General features: G+C 44.2%; 2 protein-coding genes across 2 annotated transcripts; one reads left to right on the top strand and one right to left on the bottom strand.

The window, feature by feature from the left end:
* Positions 1–19,784: 19,784 nt before the first annotated feature.
* LOC136470140 (uncharacterized) lies at positions 19,785–20,313 on the bottom strand. The gene is made up of 2 exons (XM_066468089.1): positions 19,912–20,313; positions 19,785–19,796 (listed from the first exon to the last, which is right to left on the bottom strand). The coding sequence occupies exons 1-2, from the start codon at positions 20,311–20,313 to the stop codon at positions 19,785–19,787; spliced, it is 414 nt and encodes a 137-aa protein (XP_066324186.1).
* Positions 20,314–22,607: 2,294 nt separating this feature from the next.
* LOC136473944 (uncharacterized) lies at positions 22,608–24,383 on the top strand. Its single transcript, XM_066471562.1, has one exon. It carries the CDS (start codon positions 22,685–22,687, stop codon positions 23,249–23,251), a length of 567 nt encoding a protein of 188 aa, XP_066327659.1. The 5' UTR covers positions 22,608–22,684; the 3' UTR covers positions 23,252–24,383.
* Positions 24,384–24,937: the final 554 nt, after the last annotated feature.

Here is a 24,937-nt window from a genome sequence, read left to right as displayed (position 1 = left end):
GATTTACAGCTGAAAAACTGTCCATTTTTAGAGGCATTGACATAATAAAATAACTGTCCCTAGACATTTCAAATGGCGGTTTCTTATGCTAATGTTCCTGCTGATTTGGTTTACACCACCTCATATGGCACGGTGATTCTTTAGACCAAAAACCCTAACAGAGAATAGGTTAATTTCACCAAAATTTATGTGAAAAACTCATGATACGCCATCAAACGTACTCATCTTTGACTAAATATATACAAGAAAATATTACTATTTATGGTTCATAATTAGAATTATTAGATAAATCATTGAGTCTATTTTATAGTAAACTTATTTAGAGATTCAAATATTGCTAATATCTTCTACAAATTTAGTCGAACTTTAAAAAGTTTGACCAGTACGAATACCATAGCGACACTTAAAAATGAACAGAGGGAGTAGGGACGTACAACTATTTTAGTCAGCCTGGGCATTCGGTCAACCAAATCCGATCGGTTCAGTTTCTCGGTTATTTACAAAATTTGGTTAGTAAGAAACTGACAACCGATCAATTAGTTACAAAACTCGGAACCGAGGAATTTCGGGTTTGGTTAGTTCGGTTCTGTTTCGGTTACAACAACTAACCGAGGCAATTGTTTCAACATCTAAACAGAACAAAAAAAGAAAAAAATCGTGGTCACATACGGCCGTCGCCCCTCGCTCCAAATCTTTCCCTTCTCTATCTTTTCTCCAGCATAGGTCTCAAGATCTGGCTCGAGCAAGCGGCGGCTCTGCTAGGCATCCAAGCAAGGAGCGGCCGTGGTGGATACGCCTCTCCTAGGTAGGCGCAAGTTCCAGTGGCCTGGACTCCAGGCGTCGGCGGCTTGGACTCCATGCGTCGTGCTGGAGAGGGAGTGAAGACTGGGGGAGAGCTGCGGCTGGGATGGCTGCCGGCTGGAGAGGGTGCAGAGACTGGGGAAGAGCGGCAGCGCATGAGGAAGCAAGAGTAGGGAGCAGGAACAAAGAAGGAGGCGTATCACGGGGAGGGAGACGCGGCGCGGGGAGGGATGCCTCGGTGGCGGCTGGGAGGGAGAATGAGTGGAACTGGGAGTAGTGCTAGGGTCTAGAGAGGTTATATGTATACCTATGTCTATTGGGCTGGGCCTTTTCTTCGTTGTCATTGGGCTTGTTTATTTTGGTTTTTCGGTTAACCGAGCCTGAGAACCGAATTAACCGTAGTTATTTCGGTTACCTAGAACTGGGAATCAAACTAGAAACCAAAATATTCGGTTTCGGTTCTGATTATTTTGGTTCAGTTCTCGGTTATTTTTGTCCGGGCTTATATTTTAGTTTATTTACGTAGCAGTATATTCACGACGACGATCTACGAAATAGAACTATATAAGCGTGTATTTTGCAACAAAAGGAATATACAAACAGAATACACACTACTACACTAAACTTAACTGAGGCGGGCGTTTTTCATTATCCGAGGCGGGCAAAGGCAACCGCCTCCAACAAAAGGTCACGGTTAATTCATGAATAATGGAGGCGGTTGCCCTACACGCCTCGGTTAATTGATTAACCGAGGCAGGCTTCTTACAACACCCGCCTCGGTTAATCGATAAAAAAACAAAAAAAAATCCTGAGCCCACCGACGAGCCCGTCCTAGGGCTTAATAGCTAGATCCGGCAACGCAGGATGCCGCGGTCGCCTCCACGCCAGCCTCCTCCTCGCCGGATCCACTGCCCCCTGCCCCCTGCTCTGGATCCACCCGCTGCTCGCCTCCACGCCGGCCTCCTCCTCGCCGGCTCTAGATCTGTAAAGAGAGAGGGAAGAGTGAGGAGACGAAGAGAGGAAGAGAGAGGGAGATGGGAGAGCTGACCTACCTCCACGCGCCGCCCAACCCCTAGCCCCATGCCCCCGCGCTGCCTGGCTGCGTGCCACCACGGCCCTGTGCCACTGCGCCGTCCGGCTACACGCCACCACCCGCCACCGCCACCGGAGAGAGGAAGGGAGATGGAGAGGATCCGCCACCACCCGTCGAGCTCTCTGTGCCATATCTACCGTCGTGGTGGAGCCATGCCGCCGTGGTGGACCCGTGCCACCATGGTGGGAGGGAGAGGGAGGAGGGGCGCCACCGTGGTGCGAGGGACGAGGGGCGCCGCCATGGTTGGAGCGAGTGTAGGGTCGAGATGGCGGACTAGAGGGGGGGTGAATAGTCCTTTCTAAAATTAATCGCGTCGGCTAACCGAAACAAGTGTGGAATTAAAACTATCGGTCTAGCCAAGACTTCATCCCTCTATCTATGTTCTCTAGCACCTTCCAAAGATACTAATTAAGCTACAAAGGTACCGGGCTAGCTAGAGCTCACCTAACCAATTCTAGAAGCAAGGTCACATAAACCTATGCCGCTAGTACTTCAAGCAACAAGGGAGCTCCTACACAAGCTAGTAAGTAAAAGCACAAAGCCACCTAAGCTCACTAGCAATGTTCAATAACAAGGCAACCAATGTCAAATTAGAGAGCACAATTACTTAGCTATACAAACTAAGTAATGTGACTAACAAGGTTACACAAACCAAATTAGCCACGCAAGGGAGCTACTTCTATACTACACAAGCAAGAAGGTAACTAGTAAGTTGCACAAGCTAACTAATCACAAGAGAAAACTACACAAGCACAATATATGCAAAAGTAATTACAAGCTTGTGTAACGAGGATGCAAACCAACGGGAAGAACAAGGTTGACATGGTGATTTTTCTCCTGAGGTTCACGTGTTTGCCAACACGCTAGTCCCCGTTGTGTCGACCGCTCACTTGGTGGTTTGGCGGCTAATTGGCATCACCCGCCAAGCCCGCATGTCGGGCACCGCAAGAACCTACCCTAAAAGTGAGGGTAGCTCAATGACACGCTCAACTAGAGTTGCTCTTCGTGGCTCCTGTGGGGCGAGCACAATGCCCCTCACAAAGCTCTTCTCCGGAGCACCGCACAAGCTTCTTGTAGGCTTCAATGGAGACCACCACCAAGCCATCTAGGAGGTGGCAACCTCCAAGAGTAACAAGCACCACCGGCTTGCAACTCGATCACCTAGTGCCACTCAATGCAACCTCACGATGCAATCGCACTAGAATCGCTCTCTCACACGATCGAATGATCACTGTCAAGTATATGTGAGATTGAGGGCTCCCAAGCACTATTACACAAGCCACCAAGGCTCTAGTGTGCTCCGCTGCCGGCCCAAGGCTGACCATGGCTTCTATTTATAACCCCATGAACAAATAGAGCCATTACCCTTTCACTGGGCAAAAGTTGAGACGACCAGACGCTCCGGTCCGATCAACCGGACGCTAGACCTTAGCGTCCGGTCGTGCGATGCACACCACGTGTCCCCTTCTTCAAACGCTATTCATCTAATCTCAACGGTCATCTGACGACCGGACGCTCCAGCTTGAACTGACCGGATGCAACAACCCCAGCGTCCGGTCATTTCTAGTAAGGTACCAGACATGATCGGACACGTCCAGTCGATCGTGATCGGACGCAGCATCAGCATCCGGTCACTCTCTGGCCTTTCAGCTCTGCCTATGTCACCACATGTCACCCTGACCGGACGCACATAGTCAGCGTCCGATCACTTCCAGCGCCAGTGTCCGGTCGATGACCAACGCCTACACGTTGTCTGTCACCATTGATCGGACGTAGGACCCCAGCGTCTGGTCACTGCGTGACCAGCGTCCAGTGCACTTTATGAGACCCTATGTTTTCTGTCTAGTGCGCCGGTGGCACTGTCGGACTGTCCGCACTCTACAGGCGGATACTCCGCTGGTGGAGTTTCAAACCCTTCTCACCTCCGTTCCATCGCCGAGTTGATCCACATCAACTCCAACTTCATCTCCTTTATAAATGTGCCAACACCACCAAGTGTACACCACCATGTGTATATGTGTTAGCATTTTCACAATCATTTTTCAAAGGATTAGTCACTCAACTTGCCACGCCACTCAATCCTAGCGATGATGCAAAGTTAGATCACTCGAGTGGCACTAGATGACCGATATGCAAACAAGTTTGCCCCTCTTGATAGTATGGCCATCTATCCTAAACCCGGTCATCAACTTCTCTACACACCTATGACCGGTGAAATGAAATGCCCTAGGTTATACCTTTGCCTTGCGCATTCCATTCCATCTCCTCCAATGTTGATGCAACACATGCACCAACATGATCAACAATGATATGATCCACTTTATATCATCACATGATCATATTGGTTCATCGATCTTGACATCACTTGCTTTTTACCGTTGCCTTCATCCATCGGCGCCAAGTCTTGCCTAAGCTTCACCGCCACGCGGTCCATCGCTCCAAAGCCTCTGACTTGCCCTTCACGCTTGCAACCGGTCCATTAAGCCAAGTCTTGTCTTGATCTTCTCCACCTTGATCACATGACTCAATGTCATGTCTCATGTGCAATGAGCTCCTTCATCATCACATGTGTGAGCTTTGCAACATCTCCAAGCCATTTTCACCTTCATGGCATATGTTGCTCACACATATATACCTATGGACTAATCACCTATGTATCTCACATAAACACAATTAGTCCACCTAGGTTGTCACTCAATTACCAAAACCACACAAGGACCTTTCAATCTCCCCCTTTTTGGTAATTGATGACAACTCTACAAAGATATGGAAATTAAGCTCTTTTGGATTCATGTTGCTTGCCCAAGCAATTTTACCATGTGAAAATGATTTTGGACAAGTACCACAAACCCGAGATGGTAGTATTAGCCCCCCCTACATATGTGCTAGAGTGTTTGATTTAAAGCTCGCATATATGCATAGATTAAAATTGTGGGAGAGTAATTACTACTAAATGATGCTAAGGTGTATAGAATAAACCTTTGAAGCGTGTACCAATCGAAGTTGCACCTTTAAGTTCATCCTTAGCACCATGGTTAGCTAAATATCACTTGGAAATAAAAACACTAGATACCTTGTGAGATCAACATTAAAAGCAAGGTACTAGCATTACTTGAAAAGCATACCAAGTGTCTAGCTATCATCCTATGCATGCTAGTTATCAAATCATTATTCAAGTTCTACAACTAGCATACACCACACAAGCATGCATATTGAATTTGAAAGCTTATGCAATGCAAGCAAGCACATGAATATGCACATGTCAAATGCAATCAATCAAAGTTCATGAGCTTGCTCCCCCTACTTGTGTGCTTCTCTTGTCCAAGAATTTTGATCCATCTCTTTTTTCAATGTTGCTCCCTCTTTATCCATGTCCATGTCCAACCTCTACTTCTTTGAGCTTTTATATCTTATCTCTCGCCCTTGTACAATCTCAATCTCAATCTCAAAGCTTTCATATCTTTGTACAATCTCTCCCCCTTTGTCATCAATTTCCATAAAAGGTGAGCTTCTCATTGATGCAAAGGTATACGTTTGGGGTAGATGGTTGAGGCTTGAATCTTGCATTTTTTTATGGACATCACTTGATTGTTGGAATGACACCACTTTGTAGATACCACTTGTAACTCATACCACTTGTATCTTGTGTAAGGCTTCTTGAGATACCACACATAGGATTTTTGATCTTGATACCAATTTGTGTGACACCTCCCCCTATGTTATAGCATGGGTCATCCATTTGATACACTTGAGCTCTTGTAGGTGAGGGATGCATTCTTCATTTGATGATCACTTAAAGTTGAGGATCACTTGTGGAACCATGTTCTTGCATGATTGATATTATGTGTAGATGTGATATCACTTGAAAGAATCTTCTAGTATGGAACCACTTGTTGGATTTATCAATAAAAACCATTTCTTGAACATTTGCTATCTTCATGAGTACCACTTATAGGATATCACTTGTGAGTTGATCTAGACATCATTTGTAGATTCTTGATAAAATACTTGAGTCTAGATACCATTTGAAACAAACAAACTAGATATCCATTTGCATTATTGTCTTGTGCTTGTACTCTTATCACTATCATGAGCTTCTATAATTGACTTGAACTAAATTGATTTGCCTAAGCTTCCAAGTCTGGTTTGAACCAATGACAAGCTTCTTCACACCTTTTGCAAGGGTTATCTTGCCAATGTTGTACTTGTCACTTGTTAGCAATCCAAATTGAGTCAAGTACTTGGGTTCACTAGCTCATGAACAAATTCATGTACTAACCACTAGATCAAGTAATTATTCAAACAATAGTGGTAGGCTATGAATTTAAACATTTCATTTGTTATGCATGATCCTATGAAGCATGTACTATATGCACTAACTGCATACTAGTAAGGGATGAAATGATCATGCACATTACAATGATACCTTTGCTATGTTGGAGTAGAGGATAGTCACATAGATTCCAATTTATTACTCCAATAGCAATGTGAAGTCCAATTATAAGCTTGGTAAAGACCAATAGATACCATGTTGAATTTCATTCTTTACCCATATGAAATGAATACCACTTATGATCAAGTGCACTTTCTTGTTGTGGTTGGCTTGCTTTATCTTTTGATCTTTGCTTGCATGAGAGCATCAATTTAAGAATACCACTTGAAATATCATGACTAGCTCTCTTTGGGGTGTTGCTTGCTTTTTTTGATCAACCCTTTTGATTGCTTCAACTAAGCATCTCAAATGTTCCTCGGATCAACACTTCCATGTTAGCCTTCCAAGTACCACACTTGGTTCACCTACACATAGGCGGCAAGCCCCTACACTAGGGAGAAGTGACCTCTCTATAAGAATCATTCTTGATACTCACTTGAAATGACTTGATTGATTGATCCAAGTGATGGACTTAACTTGGTGAGTAACCTTGATTTCTTCTTGAAGTCATTTTCTTTCTTCTTGTTTAAGTCCTTTTCTTTCTACCAAATGATTTCCAATAGTCACTAGAACTTAAACTTCAACTTCATCTTGAGTTTGATCTTGATCTTTCAATTTGAGTACCAAATGTGTGCAAAGTACACTCCACAATCAAATAGCCTTGTACTCTTTGCTTGTCATGCTTCTAGATCATCTCAAAACCAAACTTAGGTACCTCAAACACTTGTAAATATGTTTCTAATTCGAGGACCTTTCAATCAAAGTGACTCTAGATCAATCCAACATTTGTCACTTTTCTGACAGATTTTGTACCCTTCAAAGGAATGAGCATATTTTTCAAAGTACAAATCCAAATACCACGAAATTTGGTGGAGATATTCTTTACTAAGTTATCTAGCAGCTGTAAAAATTTGAGCTTCATTTGACTTCTAGATTGCTGCCATATTTCAATTCTTCCACCACTGCTACATGCTAAAAACTGCTGCACTATAGCTGACAAGATCCACTCCAAAACTGAAGCATTTCTTATCCAATTCTCATGAAAATTTTACAGCATCTTATACCATAAGTCTAGAGCATGTACACCAATTTTTATGCCAATCCAATAAGTGTTGATTGCTCAAACATGGCTAAGATCACAGCTAGCTCAGATTCTCAATTATGGGACAGATTTCAACAATTGAGCTATACTTCATCAAATGTGAATCAAACTTGAAACTAACTTGTTTGAATACTTGCATAAGACATATATTCATTCAATCCACTTACTAAATGTCATCTTATGAATTTATCCAACAAAAATCAATCCAAACTTGACTACTGATCAATTATCCATTCAATCATCTCATAGCAAGCAACATTGCATATTTATCCAATTCAATCAACTCATATGCACCCAAGTGAAATGATCAACAAGAGATATACCTTGGTTAGCTCATGATCTTTCAACTAGCAAGCTTCAACTCAATTATTTGCAAGTCATCAAATATATCCAATGAATTACCAACAACTTGAATTATAGCACTTGTATGTTGATAGCACTTGGACTTCACTCAATTTTCTCTTGGTATTGGGTTTAGATGTGCACTAAGCTTCATGACTTGATTCAACATATGATGAACAATGTGAGATCAATTGAATCAAGTCTTCAATGCCGATGGTACCTACAAACAATCATCCACTTTTTGATGGTACCCAAACAAGTTTGGGTCCTCTCAAGTTAGGAGCAACATACTTAGGCAATGCCTTAGTATGAGTAGCGGGATGTTTTGCAATAGCAACCATAGAGGTACCATTACCATCCTTTCTAAGCATATTATTATCAACAATTGAAATAGGCTTAGAAATATCACCTAGGGGACATGAATGTGCCATGTGTCCCCTTTCCCGACATGAGTAGCACTTTCTCTTTGCTTGAGCCTTCTCTTCTTTGCTCATGTGATGCTTCTCATTGCCTTGCCTCTCATGAATTGCTTGAGCCTTCTTCTCAAGCTTGGTAGGACACTTAGAGGCAAAGTGTCCCATACTTCCACACTTGAAGCATTTGATGTGAACATAATCTTTCTTTCCATCTTCATTCTTGCTCATCATCTTGGCATCTTGAGTTTGCATTGGATGCCTTGCCTTTCCACCCCTTCTTGTTTTCTTCTTCTTTATCATCGAATCATCACCATCTTCATGGTTGATCTTGATTTGCTCTTGGGGTGTCTTCTCTTGCTCAACTTGTGGCTTTGGTTGAGACTTCACTTGTTGCTTCACCAATTGCTTGGTTGGGCACATTGAGGTAAGATGACCCCAAGTGTGGCACTTGAAGCACTTCACATGCCTTAGCCTCTCTTCTTCTTTCTTCAACTTGAGCTTTTCTTCATTGGAGCAACCATTTGCAAGATGTCTCACTTCATGGCACTTGAAGCACATGAAATGAGAGAGCTTCTCTTGTTCTTGCTTCTTCATTTCTCTTTCATATCTTCTCTTGCCCCATATTTTGCCCTTGATCTTGCTCTTGTTGAAGCTAATGCCACTTGTGTCATTGTGGCTTTCTTGATGATTGACTTTGCTAGTCTTGAAGCTGACTCCACTCTTGTCACCAAAGTTTCTGAGTCTTCAACATATGCTCAAAGGTGACTTGAGAGTTGTAGCACCTCTCTAACTTGTTGCTCAATTTCTTCACTTCATTTTTGAGCTCATTGTTCTCCTTCAAAAGGTTAGTCTCACAAGACATAGAAATAGAACAAGCATCTAATTGTGAAGAGCATGGCATATCTAATAAATCATCACAAGAGGCGGATACATGCTTCTTGCCTACATCACAAGGGTTAGCAACAATTTGTGATTTATCATTTGATCCATGTGATGAGCTCTCATTATTTTTAAGTTTCTTTGTAAACATTTTAATGAGAGAAGCATGTTGTTCTAATAATTCATCATGAGATGCAAGTAGTGTCTCATGATTCAATTTTAGCTCATCATGTGAAGATTTATAAGCATCAAGTAATTTCTTATGTTCTTCACAGGAGTTCTTTAGAAATGAGTTTTCATTTTCTAATTTTAATGTTTTAGCTTTCTCATTTTCTAAAGACATGGTCATGCTAGCAAGTCTACTAACAAGCTCATCATATGAATCAACATAATCAACCACATTATCACTTATTACCTTGGTGTCACCTTGTGACATGAAGCAATGTGGTGATGTAGTTGGAGAGCTTGTAGTAACATCTTCATCAAGGCTTGAGCATGAACCATCATCACCATCAAGTGTGCATGGGGTAGCATCATCACTTGCAACACTTGTGGCATCATCATCAACCTTGTCAAGTGAACTTGTGGTAGATCGATCATCATCATCATCACTTGACCATGAGGTGGAGCAATCTTCCACAATCACCAAATTGTGGTTATGCTCAACACACTCATGTACCTCCTTTTTGGGCTCATCCTCCTTGAATTTGCCATCATCCCATGTGGAGGAATCACCGAAGGTTTCCTTGATGGACTCCCATATCTCACGAGCGGTTCCCTTGATATTTACTTGTTTCATCAAATCAAAGCTTAAAGCATCCATTAAAAAACAACAAGCATGTGCATCAAATTCATAGAGAACTCTTTGAGCTTTGGTGAGATTTCTATGGTCCAAGACATGGGTGAGACCACTTATGACAACCCACCAAAATTTAGGTCCCATTGCACAAAAATGATCAAGCATGTGATTTTTCCAAAGTGCAAAGTTTGTGCCATCAAAAATGTGTGCCCCACAAACATCTAGCCCATTTAACGCCATCCTCTCGGGTCGGTGAAGACCACAAAAGAGAGACCGGGCTCCGATACCACTTGTAGGGTCGATATGGCAGACTAGAGGGGGGGTGAATAGTCCTTTCTAAAATTAATCGCGTCGGCTAACCGAAACAAGTACAGAATTAAAACTATCGGTCTAGCTAAGACTTTACCCCTCTATCTATGTTCTCTAGCACCTTCCAAAGATACTAATTAAGCTACAAAGGTGCTGGGCTAGCTAGAGCTTACCTAACCAATTCTAGAAGTAAGGTCACACAAACCAATACCGCTAGTACTTCAAGCAACAAGGGAGCTCCTACACAAGCTAGTAAGCAAAAGCACAAAGCCACCTAAGCTCACTAGCAATGTTCAATAACAAGGCAACCAATGCCAAATTAGAGAGCGCAATTACTTAGCTATACAAACTAAGTAATATGACTAACAAGGTTACACAAACCAAATTAGCCACGCAAGGGAGCTACTTCTATGCTACACAAGCAAGAAGGTAACTAGTAAGCTACACAAGCTAACTAATCACAAGAGCAACTACATAAGCACAATATATGCAAAAGTAATTACAAGCTTGTATAACGAGGATGCAAACCAATGGGAAGAACAAGGTTGACACGATGATTTTTCTCCCGAGGTTCACGTGTTTACCAACATGCTAGTCCCCGTTGTGTCGACCGCTCACTTGGTGGTTCGGTGGCTAATTGGCATCACCTACCAAGCCCGCACGTCGGGCACCGCAAGAACCTACCCCAAAAGTAAGGGTAGCTCAATGACACGCTCAACTAGAGTTGCTCTTCGCGGCTCCCGCGGGGCGAGCACAATGCCCCTCACAAAGCTCTTCTCCGGAGCACCACACAAGCTTCTTGCAGGCTTCAATGGAGACCACCACCAAGCCGTCTAGAAGGTGGCAACCTCCAAGAGTAACAAGCACCACCGGCTTGCAACTCGATCACCTAGTGCCACTCGATGCAACCTCACGAAGCAATCGCACTAGAATCGCTCTCTCACACAATCGAATAATCACTATCAAGTATATGTGAGATGGAGGGCTCCCAAGCACTACTACACAAGCCACCAAGGCTCTAGTGTGCTCCGCTGCCGGCCCAAGGCCGACCATGGCTTCTATTTATAACCCCACAAACAAATAGAGCAGTTACCCCTTCACTGGGCAAAAGTCGGGACGATCGAACGCTCCGGTCCGATCGACCGGACGCTGGACCTTAGCGTCTGGTCGTGCGATGCACGCCATGTGTCCCCTTCTTCAAACGCTGTTCATCCAATCTCAACGGTCATCTGATGACCGGACGCTCCAGCTTGAACTGACCGGACGCAGCAACCCCAACGTCTGGTCGTTTCCAGTAAGGTACCAGACATGACCGGACATGTCCGGTCGATCGTGATCGGACGCAGCATCAACGTCCGGTCACTCTCTGGCCTTTCAGCTCTACCTACGTCACCACACGTCACCCTGACCGGACGCACACAGTCAGCGTCCGGTCACTTCCAGCGCCAGTGTCCGGTCGATGACCGATGCCTGCACGCTGTCTGTCACCATTGATCGGATGTAGGACCCTAGCGTCCGGTGCACTTTATGAGACCCTATCTTTTCTGTCTAGTGCGCCGGTGGCACTGTCGGACTGTCCGCACTCTACGGGCGGACACTTCGCCGGTGGAGTTTCAAACCCTTCTCACCTCCGTTCCATCGCCGAGTTGATCCACATCAACTCCAACTTCATCTCCTTTATAAATGTGCCAACACCACCAAGTGTATGTGTGTTAGCATTTTCACAATCATTTTCCAAAGGATTAGCCACTCAACTTGCCACGCTACTCAATCCTAGCGATGATGCAAAGTTAGATCACTCGAGTGGCACTAGATGACCAATATGCAAACAAGTTTGCCCCTCTTGATAGTACGGCCATCTATCCTAAACTCGGTCATCAACTTCTCTACACACCTATGACCGGTGAAATGAAATGCCCTAGGCTATACCTTTGCCTTGCGCGTTTCATTCTATCTCCTCCAATGTTGATGCAACACATGCACCAACATGATCAACAATGATATGATCTACTTCATATCATCACGTGATCATATTGGTTCATCGATCTTGACATCACTTGCTTTTCACCGTTGCCTTCGTCCATCGGCGCCAAGTCTTGCTCAAGCTTCACCACCACGCGGTCCATCGCTCCAAAGCCTCCGACTTGCCCTTCACGCTTGCAACCGGTCCATTAAGCCAAGTCTTGTCTTGATCTTCTCCACCTTGATCACATGACTCAATGTCATGTCTCATGTGCAATGAGCTCCTTCATCATCACATGTGTGAGCTTTGCAATATCTCCAAGCCATTTTCACCTTCATGGCATATGTTGCTCACACATATGTACCTGTGGACTAATCACCTGTGTATCTCACATAAACACAATTAGTCTACCTAGGTTGTCACTCAATTACCAAAACCACACAATGACCTTTCAGCGAGGAGGGGCGCCGGCGTGGTTGGAGTGAAAGGGGGGAGGGGCCGATGTGTGTGAGAGAGAGGGAGGAGAGGGTGGCGTCGCTCGGAGAAGGGGCGCGCTCGGAGCCGCGACGCTCGGCCGCGGCGCTGAGGGAGAGAGTTGAGTGTGTTTAGGGGTTGTGTTTGCTTTTATATGCTGGAGGTGGTAGTGAGCTAGTGTGGGCTAGTGTGAGCTGGGTGCCAGGGCCTCATTTACCGAGGCGGGCCTTGTAGAGTGCCGGCCTCCGTAAGTGGATTAACGGGGGCGGACAATGTAAAACGCATCTCGGTTAATATCGATTAACCGAGGCAGATGTTTCTAGGTGACCGCCTTGGTTAATCGATTAACCGAGATGATTACGTTAGGGCGACCACCTCGGTTAATATTTTTATGTTATAGTGCCCGCCTCGGTTAAGTATTAACCGAGGCGGTTGCTAGTCCAGCTGCCTTGTCTCGAATAACCGAGGCAGGCAATCAGGTCGCTCGCCTTCGAGGCTATTTTAAAAACGCTGCGCAAAAGACTTTGTGTAGTAGTGACAGTACGCTGCTAGATTTCGTAGCACAAGTCTGCATGCGTTCATGCTCCGTTGTTGAGTTTCCATCCTTCCCGGCGATCCAACGCGTGTATTTAATTATTACGGGCGTTGATTTGGTGGGCATTGCTCACATACATCGGTCCAGGGTCCACCACGATTTGAGTGCTAGATCTCGACTGACATCTATGCCCACTTCCTCCTGACTGCTCAGTGCCGGGGACGGACGGACGCCATGGCCCGTCGTCGTCTCGTACGTCAACAAGTTTGAAGGGGATCCACCGGGGGGGAAAAACAGAGAGAAGCTACTGTTGTTACCTATGTACACACATGTATATAATATAATAACCAGTAGCACAGTAATAGAATACGTCAGTTAATTAGCTAGGATATGGAGATGGGTCGTCCATCACATTCAGGTGACGACGGCAGGAGTTGCTCGATCGAGTAGGCCCTCCTTACTTGCATGTACTGCAACCGAGGATTAGTATTAATAAACTATAAGCAAAGGCCTGTTTGCATCCATTAGCATTAAAAATTAGCAACTAAAATTAGTACCAAAGGATCCAAACAGACCTGCTAATAATCTGCTAATTATTAGCTGTAGGGTTGTTAACTATTAGTTCTATTAGCAGGTTTGTAGTTGCTAATAGCTAATAGGTGCTAATAGTTTATATGTACCTTTAACTCACTATCCAATCACCTATTAGCAGATGGATCCAAACACTCCTCTCTAAAAATTAGCTCGCTAAAAAATAACAGCTATTAGCTAACTAATTTTTAGTGCTAATGGACCTAAACATGCCCTGAGATGTGCCTAATTGCTTGCTCGTAGTTCAGCAATAAGCCTCTTCTACTTATATACTCTAGCTAGTACATAGTACTATTATACTAATCCTACTTATATAGCAAGTTAGGTCGCGTTTAGTTGGTAAAATTTTTTGGTTTTGGTTACTGTAGCACTTTCGTTTGTATTTGGCACTTAGTGTCTAATTATGGACTAATTAGGTTCGAAAGTTTCATCTCGCGATTTCTCACCCAACTGTGCAATTAGTTTTATTTTTTGTCTACATTTAGTACTCTATATATGTGTCGCAAGATTTGATGTGACACTTTGGAATGAAAATTTTTGGAATCTAAATAGAGCCTTACTCGAGAGTAAGTAGAGACGAACATTAAAACTGCAGCAACCGTGTGTACGTCCTTGTCTCGCGTACACGTGTGCGCTATAAAATACTGGAGTGCTATCTAGCAAGCTAGTATGCGTTAGTATTTGATTGCTAGACGTACCCTTCCAATGGATCATGATCATTAAGATCAACAATCTGAGTACTATGTAGTATAGGTGCTTTTTACCTGACTAGCTAGCTTGGGTCGTCGATCACTGGCCTGACCGTGTGCTTGCATGCAAAGCTTGAGGCAAACGTGATGCACGACGTATTACCAGCTGAACCTCAAATTGCAATTTGCAATGGAATAGGTAACTACTTTCTTCAATGCAAAGCCTGAAAGGTTCATCAGGGGTGCCGCCTTACGTTATTACAACACCTCACTGTCTCCTTTCCCGAGTAAGAAAAGGACCTCCCCTAACCGGAGCATGCAGCTAAATACAGTACTCCCTCCTTACGGTGATTCAAGTCGTTTTGGATATGTGTCTTCAAAGCATAACTTTGACTTCTTATTTTTATAAAAGTATTTATTGAAAAATGATATATGTATATTTTTATGAAAGTATTTTTCAAGATAAATCTATTTATATGGTTTTCACATCTCCAAACTCGACAATTTTAAAGTTATCCATGATTTATATTCTAAATGTTTGATCCAAATCTTGTACAGAACGACTTGAATTACCATCTACTACCGATAAAAAGATAGGCGCCGTGTGGTTCACGAACATTAATTGCATGTTCACCATCAACCATCCAAATCATGAACATCCATCGTATTCGCATACCATGAACAATATGAATTTTCCGAAAATTCTATCGATGGTGTTCCTTTCACTTTTGCTTCATCATCATCAACCAAAGAGGATATTAACTTTCAAAAAAAACATGATAAAAATTAGAGCTTTGTTAGGGTGCTCGGGAAGAACCACCAGTTCCTTCCACGAGAATTATTTACGGCAGCTGTTAACTAAGAAAATTGATTAATTATACTTAAGGGCAGTTAGTTTAGTATTAACCCAATTTCACGAACGTGGCTCGCTGCTGCCTGCGTCGACGCACGATCTGGCTGCTCCCAGCGTCGCCGCCTCCCAAGTATATAGACACAACTCGGTCCGCTCGAGGTGCCGTCGCCAACGGGTTCTAGACGCGGCGGCGCTGATGAGTGCCGGACCGGTGAGCAGCGGTGGCGGGGGCCAGCGCACGGACGTGGGCATGGTGGGCCAACGAGCAGCTGGTGGCGCGACACTCGGGGGCTCGAGGCCGGTGCGCGCAGGCGCAGCGCGCAGCGCCGTACAAGGGCCGACGCGCCGCGGCGAGGCCACAGGACTGATGGCAAGCGAGGTCAAAAGGTCGAGCACTACATGCATCCATGGCGGCAGGTTGCTCGTCCCTCCAATCCTGGCTGTGGGCGCGAGCGAAGCATGCGTCGTCGGCAGACTCGTATGTCTAGGCTCGGCGGCAATGGAGGCAGCTCTACTGAGTCACCGGACGGTGTCTGCGCGTGGCACCAAGAGGACTGGAAAATGGTGCTCCCGCTAGGAAGAGGCGCCACATAGGTGGACGAATGCTGCGACGCCGCTGGCGGCTCGAACCCAGAGAAGATCCTGCTGGGCAGATCGGTGGAGGAGGACGGATGCATCTGTTGTGGCTGCGACGCTGGCATAGGGAACCCGGAGAAGATGCCGCCGGCCGGCAGAGGCTGCAGCCTAGAAAACAACTGTTGCGCCTGCGGCTTGCTGCAACGGCGTCGGCGCGAACCCACAGAGTCCTCGCATGGTCAGAGGCGGCGCGGACGGGGAACAGAGCTCGAACAAGGAGACAAGGGCAGTAAAAGTACTATTCTACCCTTTAAATTTATTTTGAAAATAATTCCTAACTCATATATTTCAGGTTACTAGCCCACGTATTTTGGGTTCTGGCCGACAACTTAAGTTCCTTCATATTGGTTCTTCTTATTTTGTAGCCATCTAATCTAGCCAAATGAATGGCTCTATTTTTTTTAGGCACTATAAAATTTCACTAAAAAGAAACGACATGATTTATACAAACGTTGACGTACCAAAGCAGAGTTACTACTTTACCGACTACTCCATCTGTTAAAAAAAGAGAGCCGTTCTCGCTTTCAAAAAGTCAGCAACTTTAAACTTTGATCAAATATATTTAACAAGATATTAATATTTGTGATACATAATTAGTATTATTAGGTAGATCGTTGAATATATTTTCATAATAAACTTATTTGAAGATATAAATGTTGCACGTATTTTCTACAAATCTAGTTAAAGTTGAAAAAGTTTGATCAGCATAATTCCCATAGCGACTCTATTTTTAAGACGGAGTGAGTACTGCTGATCTGGTGGCAGTCGGTTTCAAGACCAAGGGGTCTGGCACAACCAAAGATCCTAGTAGGAGACTTAAGAGTTACTCCCTCCATACCAAAAAAAACCTGACGTTTAGGATATGATTGCGGTAACCAAGGATGATTAATTAGGGGTTAGTTTTCCATCTTTGCCCCTAATAAATATGGTTGCGGATGCTATCTTTACGAGAAAGTAACTCAGCCAACTGGCTAGTGCGTGGAGGCATGAGTGCTGCGACTCGGGTTTGAACCCTAGCAGCCACATTTTTTTTGTTGCCCCCTTCATTTTGCATGGGAATTTTGCATGGGCGTGCATGCCACTGTTCCACCGGCGTGGCGCGTCCTTTTTTCGCGCGGATGGAAGCTAGAGTCGCTTGGGGGCCTGCATTTTCGCTTGGCGCGCGTTTCAGGTTGTTTGATTTTCTTATTTCGTCTGCGCGCTCGGATGGCTGATGGTACGCGCTCGTTTCGAATGAGAAGACCAACGTTTGAGCTGCCTGTGAAAAACTTGCTTTCTCTCTTCTCCAACGCCATTTACTCCCTTGCCTTCCCTGCCTTGCTTGGTGCTACTACGCCGCCATGGACTAGATGTTCTCCTTGCACATCTACTACTACGGCATAATGGCTGATTACTTCTCTGGCTTTGATCTCAACGTTCATGTAGAAGAAGAGGACGACAACCTGCCGTGGGATCTCAACGACGACAGCGGTAACCATCTATTATTAGTTCCATTTTGTTTTGTTGTTTCTGTGTGCGCGATGGCAACCTACCGTGGGATCTCAACGACATCAACGGTTTCATGTTGCATAGCATGAAGATGGCGATGGCAACACTGAGTTTCATCTCGCAGAGCATGAAGATGATGACGGCGACGCTTTTTTTTATCTGAACGAGCCTCCGTTGGAGCATGGCAATGGTATGTTCTTTTCTTTTTGAACATGAATTGTTTCATTGTATCCGGTGGAGCATGGCATGCATATTAGGTTCCATTCTCAGCATGCTCTTTTATTTTTGGATAGGAATTGATTTGAACTTGCCACTAGATGAATTTGGAGCTGTAGATTTTGATTATTTACATAACCCACATGGTAAGCATGCCTATATTTACATCATGCTATTTTTTTTAGTATGTACAGATTCCTATATTTATTTCACTCCTTGAGTACCATTAAAATGCTTGTTGTAGTCCTATATTTTGATCATGCCGTGACTACTATTACTACCATGAACATGCTTGTTTTTTCCCTATAAATAGAACATGCAGTGAACATCTATTATATCAGTGTCTTTGTTTTTTTCCCTATAAATAGATCATGCCGTGAACATCTATTGTAAATGTGCTTGTTTTTTTTCCCTATATTTAGATCATGCCGTGAGTACTATTAAAATGGTTGTTTTTTCCTTTTGCTAGAACAACATGCCGATCAAGTAAACCAACCGAAGCATGACTATTCTGATCATGTTAGACAACAAGTGTACCAAGCATTGTTGATGAGAAGCAAAAATGGCAAACTAGGCAAGCATGATACAACAATTGTTGGTGCTCAATTTGTAGTAAAGATTCAATCAGTGCAGCGCATATGGAAGCAAGGTAAAAACCAGCTTGCTAACAACATTCCAGTCATGGTTCCTAATCTAAAGAAAGGTAGAAGTGGACGTAAAGCAATCCCTCTTGATTTGGAACAATTGTGCAACATTCCTCTCCAACAAAGAATGACAATAGAAGATGTGTCTAGTAGACTTGGTATTAGCAAATCTAGGATACAAAGGTATTTGAAAAAGGGTTTGATTAGGCGCCACTCTAGTAGTATCAAACCTTATCTCACTAATGCTAACAAGAAGACTAGGTTGAAGTGGTGCATTGACATGATTGACCAAGGTTTGCTTGATGATCCAAAGTTCAAGGATTTGTTTGACTTTGTGTTTATTGATGAGAAGTGGTTCTACCTCCATCAGAAATCAGAGAGGTACTACTTGCTACCCGAGGAAGATGAGCCACATCGAACTTGCAAAAACAAGAACTACATCCCTAGGATCATGTTCTTGTGTGTATGTGCTCGGCCAAGATTTAGAAATGGAGAATGTGTGTTTGATAGAAAAATAGGTTGCTTTCCACTAGTCACTTTTGAACAAGCTATTAGAGGAAGTCACAATCGCCTTCGTGGAGAGGAAGTAATCAAGCCAATTCAATCAATCACAAGGGAGGTGATCAGAGAATTCATGATAAATAAAGTTTTGCCTGCAATTAGAGCCAAGTGGCCAAGAGAAGATGTGCACAAGCCTATTTTCATACAACAAGACAATGCTCCTTCTCATTTAAAAGTGGATGATCCTCGATTTTGTGAGATTGCTAAGCAAGATGGGTTTGACATTCGGCTCATATGTCAACCACCCAATTCTCTAGATTTTAACATCCTAGATTTGGGTTTTTTCTGAGCTATTCAAGCTATTCAATACAAGAAAAATGCTAAGACAATGAAAGATCTAATTCTAGTTGTGCAGCAGGTAAATGATCATCCATTTGATTGTTTCAATACAATAAAGATTCTAAGACAATGAAAGATCTAATTTCTTGAACACATTTCTTGTAGGCATTCTTGGAGTACAGTCCATGGAAAGCAAACAGGATATTTGTAACACTACAAACTGTTTTGAAGGAAGCAATGAAGATTAAAGGTTGCAACAATATAAAGATTCCTCACTTGAACAAACAAAGACTAGAGAGGGAAGATAGGCTGCCATTGCAAATCCCTTGTGAAGCTTCCTTGCTGGCCGAAGCAATTGCAAGTCTCCCTGCATGAAAGCATTAGAAAAAGCAAGTTAGCTTTTGCACTTTACTGATTTTGTAATAGCAGCAAGCATGTTAGAAGATGCAAACACGTTACAGTAGTAGCAAATTAGAAAAAAGACATGTAGTACCTTATTGTTCTTTGTTTGCATCTTGTTTGAGCTTTGCAAGTTCCAACTTCTTTGCATCTCTGATCTTGTCCAACTTGTTGATGACGTGCTCTGGCAGAATGATGGTGTTACCATCCATTTGAAGTTTGGAGACATCTGGGATGTAGATCTCACAGTCGAACTTGTCCAGGTAGTCCAACCACTTTGCTATCATATCGTAGTCTTCATGTAAGAGGCCACAACGGGCACACCGGCGAGCTTCGTGGCGAGCTTGGTAGCATTCCTCTCTGAAGACGCCGCTGGCATGGAACGTGCCACAGCGAGGACAATGCACCACCTCGTCCAGCTGGTCGGAGTCCGGCAGCACCGCATCGTACTCCAGCTGCACCTCGATGGAGTTCGGCAGCAGCTCGTCGGAGTCGGGCAGCTCCTCGATGGAGTCCGGCACCTCCTCGACGGAGTCCGGCAGCACCGCGTCGGAGTCCTGCAGCACCTCGTCGGAGTCCGGCAGCACTGCGTCGGAGTCCTGCAGCACCTCGTCGGAGTCCTGCAGCACCTCGTCGGAGTCCGACACCACCAGCGAGGCTGAGACGGTGTGCGCGGCGAGCGTCGACCGTGGGCGAGCGTGTGGCACGACGTCCGCGGAGACCGGCGCGACGTCCGCGGAGACTGGCGAGCGTCGAGCTTGTGCGAGCACCTCCTCCGAGCAGCAATCGAGGCTCCACCGGTAGGAATCCATGGCGAAGGCTAAACCCTAACAAGGTGGCGGTGGCAGAGTTTCTGCGAGACGGAGCGATGGAGGAGCGAGGAGGCGTGGCTGCGTCGGGAGACGAAGAGAGGAGGCGCGCGTGCTTCTGCTGCAAGTACCGAGGGCGAGGAACGACGCGCGATCAATGCGGGCGACGACCGAAGGCGCACGAGCAACAGGATTTGCGGGAGCGGAAGCGGCGGCGCATGCATGGCCAAGGGCATTCGCGTCCAAAGTTTCCATCGGGAGGCCATAAGGTCAGCTTATACGAAAATGGGCTGTTGGTCCAGAACGTCTAGTATTTTGAATACGGAGGGAGTATATAGTTCCATGATCCATGCCATTCACCACACATGCCGTGTTGCCACCACACATCTTGTTAGCTACTTAGCTAGACGAAATCAGAGATACATGAACACGTACTTTTGGGCTATTTGGATCATGGCTGTATTTTTTCATGAATCAATACATTCCTCATCTTCATTAATAATTTAACAGAAACACAATAGTTTAAAGATAGTTCAGAGAGCCGTAACTAGAAAAGAACACGAATTTAAGGCTTTTAAGGCTCTGTTTGGTTTCCTCCTTGTCGGAGTTGCCTGGCCCAGGTAATAGTCCTAGATGTCCAATATCGGTTGAGGCCAAAATCGGATGCCTGACAAACTGCTTGGGGGCATGTTCATTTGAACTTACGGTATTTTTCTCTCACAACAAATTAGTTTTAGCCGGCTTTAATATATTTCATAATTAATTTATTATAAAAATATATTTTATAATTAATCTAATGATATTAATTTGAGACTATAAATATTTATAATTGATCAAACTTAATGTATTAAAATAAGACACTGTTTTAGAATTGTTTTTTTTTAGAACAGAGGTGGTACTATACTACTCCGTTCGTCTCCCTTTGATGATGATGGCCTACTCCTACTTCTACTTTGGGGGTGTTTGGTTTCTGCAGGGGCGTCTAAATTTTCTGTCACATCGAATGTTTAGATATATACATAGAGTATTAAATATATACTAATTACGAAATTAATTACATAACTTGTGACTAATTTACGAGACGAATCTTTTAAGCCTAATTAGTCCATGATTTGACAACGCGATGCTACAGTAAACATGTGCTAATGACATATTAATTAGGCTTAAAAAATTGTCTCGCAAATTAGCCTCCATCTATGTAATTAGTTTTATAATTAATCTATATTTAATGCTCTTTATTAGTATCTAAATATTCGATGTGACATAAATTTTAGGAGCCACTAGAGAACCAAACACCCCCAAAGTGTTCAATTTTCTTTGCCTCACCCGCCTCGTCGTTTCCTGCCTTCCTCGTCTTCTCCATCTCAAAGTGGGAGGTGACAGAACTGTTGTCATGGAAGTCTGACGCAAGTAAAACAAACTAATAAAGCAACTTTAGTCTGTAGTACTACATTTTTCTCGAGATTTTTCAAATATGATTGGTAGCAATGAAAGAACTATGATCTATATATAAACATAAACAAAGATGAAAGATAACGGGTCTGCTCGGCTGCTCGTTGCGGCCCTAGCTTTCAGAAAGAACTATGATCTATATATAAATATAAACATAAACATGAAAGATAACGGGTCTGCTCGGCTGCCCGTTGCGGCCCTAGCTTTCAGAAAGAACTATGATCTATATATAGCCATCCAACAACTGCACTGTCGCAACCAAAAAAAAAAAACTGCACTGTCTCAACAAAAACGCAACAGCAGCTGGAACAAGCAGCTCAACAGACCTGGAACTCTGGAAGCAGCTGGAACAGCAGCTGAAATATATTTTTATAATAAATATATTTTTTGCCTGGAAGACCATGAACCAAACACACTCGATGACCTGAATCTACTAGACCCCATGTACCCAATGGCCATCTGATTCAGATGACACGACGGTCAAAGGCCAAATGCAGACCCAAGTAAGAGTCAGTGGGGATCGATCCTGACCGCGTTAGTGGTGCCAATTCTAGGATCGATTTTCATCTCGTCACCCACTGCTTGACAATAAAGACTAGTGGGGCCAAATGGGCAAAGGCAAAACTTACTGTTTGAGCCAAAATAATACACATTAAAAGTTAAAACCATGGATCTTCAAAGCCTGTTGAAGCACCACAGTGCTCAGTTACCACGTTGGACTGGAGCAACCAACCCAAAGCATCCACGTGGCCGACGCGGGGTACTAAAATATTCCTTGCCTCGACGCCCAAACCCGCGCCGCTGCTCCTCCCCGGCCCCGCGCGCAGGCATAAAAGCCCGACCAACCGACCGACCCCAGCTCACCCCAACCAGCCACCACCACCACCACCACGGCACCAGCAGTCACCAGAGGCCGGCCCCGATGCCCACCTCACCGTCGCGCCCCACGCCGCCGCCCTCCGCCGTAGCCACGCCTCGCCGCAGCCGGCGCCTCCTCCAGGCAGGGAAACCCAACCACCACCACTCGCCGTCGCCGTCCCTGCTGCAGGCGCCGACCTCCCCGTTCTCCTTCTTCCCGCCGACGTCGCCGTCGCCGTTCCACCGGTTCCTCCCCTCCCCGCTGCGCGCCTCCGCCGTGCCCTTCTCGTGGGAGCACCGCCCGGGCATCCCCAAGACGCCCGCCCGGAACCGCTCCAACTCCAAGGGCAACAACAGCAAGGCGCTCCCGCTCCCGCTCCCGCCGTCGCTGCTCGCCCGCTCCTGCGCCGGCGGCTCCGACCCCTACGCCTCCGTCGTCCCGGCCGAGTACGCCGCCGCCATGGACCCGCCGTCGAACCGCTGGAGGGTGCGTGTGCGCCGGACCCGGCGCCGGTCGCCCAGCAGGCTCGGCGACGCCCTCGCCGAGTGGCTGTCCATGCCCAGCCTCTACCGCTCCTGCAAGCGCGCCGCCGCCTGCTTCGCCGCAAAGGCCAAGTCGCCGGCGGCCTGAGCGACTGAGGCCCGAGAGATAAGTCGTTGTTGCCCGCGATCTGCTGCAACTTTCAGGTTTAGTTCACAATGAAAATTTTTTACATCACATCGGATGTTTCGAAAATGTTGGTTTAGGTTTTCGGATTCTAATAAAAAAAATTAATTACATAGCTCGTCTGGAATTGGCGAGACGAATTTATTAAGCCTAATTAATCTATCATTAGCGCATGTTAGTTACTGTAGTACTTATGGCTAATCATGGACTAATTAGTCTTAAAACATTCGTCTCGCGATATCCAACCAAACTGTGCAATTAGTTTTTTTTCATCTATATTTAATACTCCATGTATATGCCGTAAGATTCGATGTGATAATTTAGATTGAAAATTTTTAGAAACTAAACCAGGCCTCAGTCTCATCTCTGATCTCTCCCACTCCCAGCTCCCGTGTGTGTGCTGTGTTGATTGATATTGGTGTGCTTGATGCCGTTTGCATTTTGTGCGACGATAATTCACTGTAAATTACTCGAATTACTAGTATAAGTATTACAGTAAATAGGAGTATATGATTCCATTTGATATATATACATGTTGTATTTAGAGTTGCCAATAATTCGTGAGGCGCCGCCGTAGCATAAATTTCAGGCAGTCAATGAAATTGTTTTGGTGCTGCTGGTGGTGTAAGCATTCATCATTAATTATTGGGTTTACGTTCAAAGTTCACTGGGAACTTTAAGCTTGTGGTTGAATTGAGCTGGGTGGCCACTGCTGACATCAAAAGTCGAAGCGTGTGATCCTGAAAAGACGATGATGGTGGAAAGATGAAGGTGTGTAAGCATGACATACGTTGTATGGTCTTTTTGACATGGATATGTGTGTAGTATATATATATATATCGCCTCAAATATGCTACTTTGACCTATATTTTTTAAGCAGCGCGCCTTCGAAGAAATACAGATTATTTTTTTGGCATATGTAAGAAATACTACGTACAGGCAACATGACTTAATTAGGTACTCCTAATTTTTTTAAAGGGTTTTTCTGCCCAATAGGCCAATACCCAGCCATTGGCTTCTACTCTAGCAATGCCGAAATTTTGGTAACAATATGTACCCTTATTTTAGATACAAGAAGGTCCTTTATAGGTGTCAAGTATCGGGAATAAATGTGTTGTAATTTTTTTTTCTGTTGGCACCAACTGTTCTAGAAACTAGACCAGAAAATAATTGCAAATATAATTAACTGTAAAACATATTATAAAATTATTATAACTAGCATACTGGTTAGATTACTTGTGATAAAATCTATCCACCAGGGATGAGTGGCATGTATGTAAATAAATATATAGCTAGTACAGAGAGCTATAAAGGGTTGTAGGTTGTTTTTTTTAAGAAACTAGGTAGCGTGTTTGTACGTTGCTATGGGATAACTAAATCTTTTATACTAAAAATACACGGATCGCACGATAAGATAACAATATTGTTAAATTAAATACCGACGTCAAAGTGATATTTAATTCAAAAAGTAAAGTTCGTGAAATTAACACAGTCATGGAGAACGCGACGTTGCAGGCTCATAAACTCTATTGTATAGACTTTTTTGTGATACGGCTAAGATAATATTTTATATCGGTAGAAAGAATTCTACGATATCCATTTCTTTCATGCGTCAATAAATCCATGAATAAGTTCCACTGCATCTTCATA

Source organism: Miscanthus floridulus, chromosome 8 (genome assembly GCF_019320115.1).
Source record: "Miscanthus floridulus cultivar M001 chromosome 8, ASM1932011v1, whole genome shotgun sequence".
NCBI lineage: Eukaryota > Viridiplantae > Streptophyta > Magnoliopsida > Poales > Poaceae > Miscanthus > Miscanthus floridulus.
The sequence above is the reverse complement of the archived record's forward strand: the minus strand, read 5'-3'. Positions and strand labels throughout refer to the sequence as shown.